Below are 11,169 nucleotides of genomic sequence, written 5' to 3' on the forward strand. Positions count from 1 at the left end.
AGGCTGTTGTGAACGTTCTTGTTATATTTTAAGTCTTCACTGCTGCAGATACTATCTGTGAGTTGGAGTGCTGAGTGGATGATGACAAGCAGCATGAAACATGGACCTGCACACTAACTGTTTACAGTCTGGACATGACAGGCTGACTCCGAGTTTGAACACACAGCCGGCCCTGTCAGAATGGATGAGAACCTCTGGGACTGAAGGAGGAAGCGGCTATTCTTCACCCGAGTCTCCAGGGACTGGTGACTGTTAGTGAGCGTGGCTGTTTTAAACAACAGTTCAGCAGGCTGACCTGCACTCTGCAAACATCAACCTGAGAGAAGAAGAAGAAGCTTTACTTTGTTGGCAAACTTTTAATGAATATCTTGTCAGAATGAAAAACGAGGGGGTTTATTTTGCTTTCATTTGTTGGTCTCCAGAGATGGACATTGGACTCCAGACTTCACTGAAAAACACTTCCAAATAAAAACTTCCACTCCTTGCCAAAATAATTCTCCTTTGTATTGTCTGCCTGCTTACAAATGGCTTTTTACAATGCACCTCACCAAGCCCAGGAACAACAGTACAAAGCTTTATGGATAAACCGAGGCCATTTAAGTGTCCATCTGTTGATGTTTGGGCACAGCCAAGTCCGTGTGTGTGTGTGTGTGTGTGTGTGTGTGTGTGTGTGTGTGTGTGTGTGTGTGTGTGTGTGTGTGTGTGTGTGTGTGTGTGTGTGTGTGTGTGTGTGTGTGTGTGTCAGCTTCACATATGCTTAGCTGAGTGCCTAGAAAGAGGGTTTGGGATCCAGCTCCTGCGATGAGGTCATTTTAAACATATCTATAAAAACAGCCTGAAGCATTGTGTGTGTGTGTGTGTGTGTGTGTGTGTGTGTGTGTGTGTGTGTGTGTGTGTGTGTGTGTGTGTGTGTGTGTGTGTCATACGGACTTGTTTGAGCAGAATGAAAACAACATTCAGATGTCTTCCTCTATCTGATCCTCGCTCAGCCCTCAGACAAAGCATGTGCGCTCGCTCTCTTCAACGACATTCACAGAGTCATTTTGTCCCTCACTCTCCATTATGAACGACTCGTCTCTTTGGTGAAGACAGACGAGAGCTGGAGGATGAACAAACTAAATGATCACTGCAAAGTCAGACAATCAAAACAACACATGGAGAGAGAAATAAAAGAGCAGACAGACCTGTATGAAGTCCCATACAGAGTTAGGGGGGTTTCTTTGTTTCACCGCATGGTTCCCTTTATTAAGCCGTGCATCTTGTTACATATGGAAGTGAACCTTTTCAGAACGGCTTCACTGTTCATTTGTGAAGACATGGAGAAGGGAAAAGTGGGAGCCAACTTCAGCTCTTCTGTTGCCCTCTAAGTGCATCCTGGGAAGCTTTCACCACAATTATTGTAGTCTTAAAATGTCAGCTCCCCACTTTGTTAGGAGTAAAAAAAACAATAGTGTGTAACAGTAAAACAAAAAGCTGTAATGCTTCAGTTAGTGTGTGTGTGTGTGTGTGTGTGTGTGTGTGTGTGTGTGTGTGTGTGCTACAAATAAAATGCACAAAAGCCAAAGCTGAATATCCCAAATACATTTATTATTCTGCTGCATTTAAACATCCATTTAGACCTCACAGAACCAATCAAAAAGGACTTAAACAATCACCTGAATTTACATTCAAATAAAAAGAACTTAAAATGGATCACAACGTAATAAAAAAGATCAGTAACTTAGGCTTCATGCCGTGATGCTTAAGGAGGCTCACTCGGGCTCGACTGATCTAAAACAACGGGGGAAATCACCACCTGTGCTGTTTCTCTTCTTCGTGCTCAGTCCGGTGCATTCAGGTGCAGCCTCTCAGTGATGGACATCAGCAGTTTGTGCAGAGCGGTGAGGGGAATTAAAGTGGTCAGAGACTTGATACGGTCTGAGATTGGAGATTGCACTTTTTTTTTTCCGTTACAGTTAAGCTGCAATGCTTTAGGTTGTTTACTACTGCTGCTGCTTTTTCTTTCCCCAGAGACTCAGAGACGACGCCTTCAGCGTCAGCTCACTCAAACAAGTCACTGCTATTTTACAGACGGACTTTGGATTGAAAAATAAACAAAACAAAAAGCTTGATCCTCCCTGGTGGAGACGCAGCCTTGACGCCCTTCTCTCCCTGCTCCGATCTCTGTCCATGTGTAAATACACCGTCTGTCTGAAGACGAGGGAGGAAGAGCAGCGGTGTCTATTCTTCAAGACTTCTTACATACTGACCATGACCTGGGCACGGATTATAAACATGACATCACAGCCAGGTCAGACAGCTTCAGTGTGAATCTCCACAAGAGCTGACAGGCGGCAGAAAGATCAGAAAGACATTTTCAATAATAACCCCCTTCGAAAAAAAAAAGAAGAAAGGGAAGAACAGTATTTATGATCTATGTGCGTGTGGATTAGGAAGTAAAAAACATGAAGTCAATGTTAGGGGGAATGTTTTGAATATTAAAGTGAAGGAAGTGATTTGGACGATCTCTGGGGTCAAGCCAACAAAAAGTAAGATCTGATTTTGGAGAGAAATTAAAAAAAAGAGCGGGACAGAGTTCAGATGAGGACGTGGACAGTAGATTTGAAAATCATGGCGATAATAAAGAAAACTACACTCTAATTCCCTTACATGTGTTTCTGCTAAAGAGATCACTCAGTTCATCCTCCCTCCTCTTCTCTCTCTCTCTCGTCTATCAGCAGCCGGAGATGTCTTTGGTTTTGTTGCGTCGTTGGAAGCGTGTGTCTGCCGGGTCGAAACCTTGCTCACGGGCTCCAAAAAGAGCCCAGCTGGGAGTCTTAGCGATGTAGTCCAACGCCGAGAAGCTCTCCTGGCCTTCGCTCTCCTCGTGGACCCGGACCAGCTCCTGGAAGCGCTCGTAGTCGATCCATGTCCACCACTCGCCGTCCACCTTGAACTGAGAGCACACACAAGGAAAGGGGGAGGAGTCACAGAGGGGAGTGTGAGACAGCAGACGTCACAACGCCTTCATGGGTTCAGATGTGAGAAACCCTCCGGCCTCTGAAAGGCGTTTACTTTGAGACATCGAATTAAGCATCATCCTGGTGTGTAGAGCCAGGAAGCTGAGTCGCCTCCAAAAGCAACCTGTTCCACAACCAGGACCAGCTGTACCGTGAGAATCCAGGATCTATAACCAGCCCACGTCTCGGCACCGCTCCACTGCATGCCTGATTAAACACTGCTGAACATCCGAGTCAGCCAAAAACACTTTCTAATTTATTCTCATCCATAACGTCTCCAGCTCCGACCTGTTGGGACGACTCGGAACAATGTTCAGAGCATCTTACAAATAAGCTCCTACTTTTTACAGAATACCAAATACATCAACTACAACAGAGAGCGGGGGGGAACACCTGCACGGCTTTTCAAGCTTCATTTGTAACCCGGATAAGCAAATCCAGTCTCAGCAACACTCCTTTGTGTAAAGTCATTAAAGGTCCCTGTGAGGAGAGTTCAGGTGGTTATGAATCAGACTGAAGTGAATCCTACACGAGACCTTCCTCATAAAGACTGGAACCGCTGCAGCACACAAACCAGTCACAGCCCACTGCAGGAGCAGCCTGTGTCGGCTCATCCTTAATGTCACATGAGGGATCTGGTGTAATCTTGAACCTGTGATGACGATGATTTAAGACGACACGCGCCGAGGCATCACACTCACACTGATCATGGAGCCTTTTGCTCCACGTCTGCCTCGTCTTGTGGATGCTCTACCCCACTCCTTTCTCCTTACATTTCTTCTTTTATCAATCACTGCCTCTGACTCCTTCATGCTATTCACCATCCATCTTACAAAAGAGAGAAGAAAAAAAAAAAGAGGGGTAGAAATGGACAGAAGGGGAGCGAGGAGCTGGAGGGGGAGTTTGTGTTTCCGCGTGAGAGAGGAAATCGAACCCTTGGAGAGAGGGAGAACAGCATCTCTAATCCTGTTCCTTTTCCCCCCCCCATCCAGCTCAGGAGGTGAGGACTGTGACCTTTTGCTTTCCCAGCATGCAACAGTGCACTTCCAGCTGTCTCCCGTGTTGTCTGAAAGAACAGGACGAAGCAGAGTGGACACATGCAGGTTCGAGCTGTTTGTGGCAGCAAAGTTTGATCTTTCAAACGCTCCCTGATGACTTGGACTCATGTCTGGCTTTTGCATGGAGGTTTTTTGATAAGCTTTTACTGGATGTAAAATTGTGCTACATCATCAGTGGGGACCACAGTGGAGCTTTCGCTCTCAGCATTTCGTATTTAAAAGCTGTTTGAGGTTAAGGACCACTTTGACCAGAACCCCCATGTGTCCACTCAGGCCGACTTTTCTTAAACTCACAAAACTGAAGCAGACTGCGTCTACATCTGTTGGCCCCACAAAGGGAGGCCAGAGAGTTAAAACTACTTCACAGACTTAGTCAGAAAAGAACAGCAACTCAAAATGGGCTGAGATGGACTAACATTTATTTGCCAAGTTAAAGACTCTGCTGCTGGATGTGACGTCCCAGTGAGGGAGCAGCAGCATTAAGCACTTGAGCCTTTAAATGCTTTGTGCCTGCCTCAGCCATTAGAGGAGAGCTGCCCGCTGCATTGCTAATGAGGCCTGAGAAAGGAGGAGGAGGAGGAGGAGGAGGGGGGGGGGATATGAAAGCAGCGCCTATTGGGAGTTAATGTTTCTGGTAATGAGAAGGGAAGACATTTGCTCGGCCAGCATCTCTGCAAACAATTTCAGTCTCCAAGCAACGAAGCCGAGCGGAGCCGTCTGCAGCGAGGACGAGACGGCCTGTTGTTTTTTTGGAAGCGCGTCTTCGCTGTAGATCACGGAGGACAGCTTCGTCCCTGAGCGCCACAGGAGGGATGTCATGTGCAGTCTCACATTCAAAGAGCGCTAAAGACCATCATATCTCATATCTGTGTATCCACTACACTCTCCACATCAGAAAAGTGCACGAGTGAGAAGAACAAGTTTAAAAAGAAGCTCGAACCCGAGTCGACAGGTGGCATTTTATAAACTATATCGCCTGTTTGTAGTTAATAACGCCTCACCAGCCTGTGCACGCTATCTCCATTTAAAATACATTCAGACTAAACATCACAACCCAATAATACTTAAAGACAACTCGTCTCTAAAGGAAAGTATTTGTGCCACGCTGAGCAGAAAGACGACCAGGCGTGAAAGGCTTCCTCTCTCACTGTACGTCCTGGAGCTGAGAGGAGGAGACGACAGCTTCAGTCTCTCCCACATGACGGACAGGAGAGAAGCTTCTCAGCCTCAGAAGTCCCAGGTTTGAAACCCATCATGAAAAATGAAAGCTGCTGACACTTTCCTCTTCAGGCTGCCCTGTGTGTCACCTTTCACTTGTTGATATGATTTATTGTTTGTTTGTTTGTTTGTTTGTTGTGCAGCTGAAGAGCAGATCCTAACCACAGGTCGTCTGGCAGCTCGTTGGGTGAAGATTTGTTCAACATGATATCTGGAAGCTCTCGGTCTACCACGTACAGCAGCCCCGTCTGAGGAGGAATCTCTTAGAACAACAGAAGACATCCCTTTGACTTGAAACACAAAAAGTGAGTTTAATGAGAGCACTCATTTGTAAATCAACACATCTCTCAGGAGTTCATCTGCTCTACAAGAAAAGGCTGATCTGGATGAAATGGAGAATAAGAGTGAAAAAAAAAGAGAGACAGGAAGTGAGAACGAGAGGAAGCTGGCAGAGACCGAAGAACAAGGTGCAACAGAGATGCAGAAGAAGAGAGACATGTCCATCAATGGGAAGATCCCAGGGCTGGAAAAGGAGCTAATGATGATGATATGTCAAAGCAGGGAGCATCTATCGCTACCCGCTGCTACACAAACACACACACACACACACACACACACACACACACACAGCTCTGATGTCTTTTAAACACATCAAACAGAGTTCTCATCCAAGTGGAAGCAGAACATCTGAGAGGCACGCACACAATGAGCCTGATGCTTTCAAACTCTGCCGTTATGTAACTTCACATTTAGACGTGGACGACGTCACATTCTGGAGCCTTCTTCCTGCCGCGCTGCACGGAGACGTTCAGAACGCAGAGGACACTTAAGCAGAAAAACATCACACTCTCCGCTCACAGGGGGAACCGAAAAAAGCCTCCGCTTCCCAAACGCTGCTCGATTATTGATGAGTGCACAAAATCAAGAGTAAGACATTCAGGATGAACAAAAAGCTGAGGTCACCTTTTTTTTCTATTTTGGCAGATTATGCAGATTTCTCTCCCGTGTTCAAATCTCTTGAGGTTTTCTTCCAGTTTCAGACACCTTTGTCACACTCAGCGCAAAATGACAACACGACTACATTCAGACCAAAGCAACAGATTCAAAAAGCAGCTCCACTGAGACGTTACTAAAGATATTTACAGATAAAACAACACACGCTGTGCACAAATGCATAATCACATAGACAGTGTGCGTCTTCCAAACTGACAGGCCTTTCCTTTGTTTTCTCCTGAAGCCTCATCAGATGCACTGTGTGTAAAATGTGGTTCCACACGGTGGCTCAGTCAGCGTTATCAGCGAACAGGCAGATAGACGCTGCCTCGGAGCATCAAGCGCTGATACAGCAGCACAGAGGTGAAGTGACTGTTTAAGAAGTTCTGACAGTCGGAGATGAGGAGGTGAAAATTAATAAAGCTGGTTAAATCTGTTGCACAAATGGGCAGCGACTTAAGTTCTGCATAGAGATGGAGAAAATGTCAGACATTAAAAGAGGCGGAAGAGGACAAGGAGCCAGAGATGGAGGGAAGGACAGAGGACGGAGGACGGAGGAAATCAATGCAGTAAAATATTGATCGAGTCCTGGTGGGAGAGAAAAAGGAAGGCATGAAGAGAACAGCTTGCTTTTAGCACCTTTTTGTTTCAGGCATCTTCACTGAGAACGCTCCGACAGAGGCGACAATATTTATGTCTGTCTTCAGAGACCAGAGACAGACTTACATTTATATTCAGACTAAAAAATATCACAGAAACCTTTTCAGAATAAGAAGCCTGAAGAGCCAGCAGCTCTGTGAGGTTCACATTCAGGTTAGCATGCTAACATGTTTAGTAAGTGTTTACATGTTTACAGTAAGTGTCTACATGTTTACAGTAAGTGTCTGCATGTTTACAGTAAGTGTTTACAGTAAGTGTTTACATGTTTACAGTAAGTGTTTACAGTAAGTGTTTACATGTTTACAGTAAGTGTCTACATGTTTACAGTAAGTGTTTACATGTTTACAGTAAGTGTCTACATGTTTACAGTAAGTGTTTACATGTTTACAGTAAGTGTCTACATGTTTACAGTAAGTGTCTACATGTTTACAGTGTTTACATGTTTACAGTAAGTGTCTACATGTTTACAGTGTTTACATGTTTACAGTAAGTGTCTACATGTTTACAGTAAGTGTTTACATGTTTACAGTAAGTGTCTACATGTTTACAGTAAGTGTTTACATGTTTACAGTAAGTGTTAACATGTTTACAGTAAGTGTCTACGTGTTTACAGTAAGTGTCTACATGTTTACAGTAAGTGTTTACATGTTTACAGTAAGTGTCTACATGTTTACAGTAAGTGTCTACATGTTTACAGTAAGTGTTTACAGTAAGTGTTTACATGTTTACAGTAAGTGTCTACATGTTTACAGTAAGTGTTTACAGTAAGTGTTTACAGTAAGTGTCTACATGTTTACAGTAAGTGTTTACATGTTTACAGTAAGTGTTTACATGTTTACAGCAAGTGTCTACATGTTTACAGTAAGTGTTTACATGTTTACAGTAAGTGTTAACATGTTTACAGTAAGTGTCTACGTGTTTACAGTAAGTGTTTACATGTTTACAGTAAGTGTCTACATGTTTACAGTAAGTGTTTACATGTTTACAGTAAGTGTCTACATGTTTACAGTAAGTGTCTACATGTTTACAGTAAGTGTTTACATGTTTACAGTAAGTGTTTACATGTTTACAGTAAGTGTCTACATGTTTACAGTAAGTGTTTACAGTAAGTGTTTACATGTTTACAGTAAGTGTCTACATGTTTACAGTAAGTGTTTACAGTAAGTGTTTACATGTTTACAGTAAGTGTCTACATGTTTACAGTAAGTGTTTACAGTAAGTGTCTACATGTTTACAGTAAGTGTTTACATGTTTACAGTAAGTGTTTACATGTTTACAGCAAGTGTCTACATGTTTACAGTAAGTGTTTACATATCTACAGTAAGTGTTTACATGTTTACAGTAAGTGTCTACATGTGTACATGTTTACAGTAAGTGTCTACATGTTTACAGTAAGTGTCTACATGTGTACATGTTTACAGTAAGTGTTTACATGTTTACAGTAAGTGTCTACATGTGTACATGTTTACAGCAAGTGTCTACATGTTTACAGTAAGTGTTTACATATCTACAGTAAGTGTCTACATGTTTACAGTAAGTGTCTACATGTGTACATGTTTACAGTAAGTGTTTACATGTTTACAGTAAGTGTTTACATGTTTACAGTAAGTGTCTACATGTGTACATGTTTACAGTAAGTGTTTACATGTTTACAGTAAGTGTTTACATGTTTACAGTAAGTGTTTACAGTAAGTGTCTACATGTATTAACTTGCTTTGAAATTGACTCAATCCACTGTCCAATCTCTGACTAAAAATAAACCTTAAACATTTCAGATCTTGATTTTTGTCATCACAAGACACCTGCAGCTTTACATGCAGCACACATTCTGTTTGAACAGTCCTTCATCTTGAATAGTAAACATACCCAGCTATGAGTCACTCTGTGTGTGTGTGTGTGTGTGTGTGTGTGTGTGTGTGTGTGTGTGTGTGTGTGTGTGTGTGTGTGTGTGTGTGTGTGTGTGTGTGTGTGTGTGTGTGTGTGAAGGAGCGGTGTGGGTGCCAAGCTGCCATTCTTAACTTTAACTTGGTCAGATAGAGGCAACACAGTAATTAATCTTCATTCATTACTTATTGAGGGACGCTTGGCCGACGGATCCTTTGTGGGAGAAACAGAAGAAACCACTCTGATGGTTTCCTGCTTTGAATAAAAGGCAGACAAGGAGACCGCTGTTAATAAATAATGAAACAAGATTAAAGATCAAGATCAAGACCAGCTTCAGGACCAGCAACTTGGACTTTGTTTCTGGGCTGTGTGGGAAGCTACTTTGAAAAGAAATGTGGATAAAGGGTGTGTGTGTGTGTGTGTGTGTGTGTGTGTGTGTGTGTGTGTCTTAAAGACCTTGTACAGAATCAGAGACGCACTGAGGATCAGCAGGTACTCATTATTCATGATTATGCGTGAATGCTAATGCAGCGTCCTCTTTCTGGGTCCACTGATTCGATGATTAGATTTCTTACATGCAAACACAGCAGAAGCCTTCGGGCTGACACAGGACATTGTTGCTCCACATGAACGTAAAGATAAACAACAATAAAATGTGGAGTACAGTGCAGTTTGATTCTGTGCTGCAGAGTGATTCATCGGTGTCTCTTACACTACTTCATTTAAAAAAAACGGAATAATTAAGAATCAAAGTTGGCAGGAAGTGGTTGATTAATTCTTCATTATTCAGTCTTCTACTTTTTGCGTTGCTGTTTAATGTGAGGCACCGAAGATTAATGCTAATTTAATAAGCTCACACTGGCTGCCAAGAAGGCCTTCTGCTGTCAGGACACGATGAATGTTCAAGTTGGACTTTTCTGTCACGTCCCGGGTGGAGCCGTGATTGACCGTCTCATTTCTTCTTACCTTTGTGTGTGCGATGAGCAAACAGTTGGAGTGCTCGTGTTCGCAGGCAATCTCATACTGAGGCAACATGTCCGTCAGCTGCTGGACGAAGGCGACCACTTCCTGATGCCAGGGGACGTTAGCCATGGTCAGAGTGCTGGCAGAGCTGTCTCCGCAGTACGTCACATCCCTGCACGGAGAGAAGACACACGGTCAGGAACGAGGGAGGGAAAAAAAAACACATCGTATGAAAGAGCAAAAATCCTATAAACATACAAATAATAAAAACATCCCAGTAGTAAAATCCAGCCGTGGTCACAGATGATCCCAGGCTGTGTGCTTTTCACAGAGCATCAATCCAAACTGGGTGAAATCTTCAGAGCTGTCGAGTGACAGCGTGTCCTGCTGTTTTGATTTACGGGAATGCAGAGCTGGGACGTCAGACGATAGTTTTCCTGACAAATAGGTTGTTGATATAAATCCCAGACTGCCTCACAAATCCATCTATCCTCTTTCTTTCCCTTCTCAGAACAATGAGGGGTCTTTCTTTCTGATTTGAGCTTTATGAGGGGGTGTTGACAACATTTCTAAAATGGCTTCAGCAACCGATGGATGACAAATTTGTTGTAAAAAAAATGAGCGCATGTAGTCAGGAGTGTATTATTGACAAAACAATCTATATAGACTTTATAGGCCTGCTGATTTCCCACGCAGCTGCCACAGAGAAAACGAAGCAGAGGAGGGGAAACACACTCGGGCCTTGGCCCAAGAAAATCAATCAGAAGCGCCGGCTGGGAAGCGGAGTGTGTTTTGATCAATAGTGGCAAATCTGTGCTGAGGTCACAGGAGCTGAGGACGGAGGAGCGCAGAGAGGAGGAAGAACAGCGATGAAAGGAACGCCTCTCTGGTCCCCCATCGCGTTCGCAGCTCCACACCACTACCCTCCAGTAAAGTCTGTTTGTGGCAGAGCTTTCACATCGATTCAAGAGGATTCGGATCCGCGAGGTTTCAGGTGCTTCCGAGCCCTTCCAGAGAGGGCGTGGTCAAAACTCAAGTCCCTTGAATTTGGCGCCATTAGCTCCACATCTAAAGCAGATTTATCTGATGTACTTGAATATATAAAAGTCATTGTTGTCTACCAGACGGATAAAAACAGGCACCAGGCAGTTCCACATTTTGAATCCCATTTTTATTCATGATTTCAGTTCCTTTGGATTCCTAAGAAGTACTCAGGCTAAAACAAAACTCCAGACTTTGAACGTTGAGGTGCGTGCAGAGAGCAGATAAAATATCAAACTTTGGCGTTTCACAGGAGCCAAACAATCAGCCGCCTGAGGCAGAGTGTTTTCCCCATCAAACAAACACAGCACACACTCCTCTTCCCCAGCTGCCAAACTCCACAAGAAACAACA

General features: G+C 43.7%; 1 protein-coding gene across 1 annotated transcript in view; it reads right to left on the reverse strand.

Annotated features, from left to right (window-relative positions):
• Positions 1–1,566: 1,566 nt before the first annotated feature.
• The window catches only part of tyw1 (tRNA-yW synthesizing protein 1 homolog), a 21,670-nt gene continuing 12,067 nt past the window's right edge, over positions 1,567–11,169 (reverse strand). Inside the window, exons 11-13 of the mRNA XM_079353162.1 lie at positions 10,602–10,711; positions 9,779–9,947; positions 1,567–2,935 (exon numbers count right to left, since the gene is read on the reverse strand). Of these exons, the coding sequence (XP_079209288.1) occupies positions 2,714–2,935; positions 9,779–9,947; positions 10,602–10,711 (501 nt within the window). The 3' untranslated portion in view covers positions 1,567–2,713. The remainder of the gene's footprint in view (positions 2,936–9,778; positions 9,948–10,601; positions 10,712–11,169) is intronic.

The sequence above is a fragment of the Symphodus melops genome, assembly GCF_947650265.1.
Source record: "Symphodus melops genome assembly, chromosome: 10".
Taxonomy (NCBI): Eukaryota; Metazoa; Chordata; class Actinopteri; order Labriformes; family Labridae; genus Symphodus; species Symphodus melops.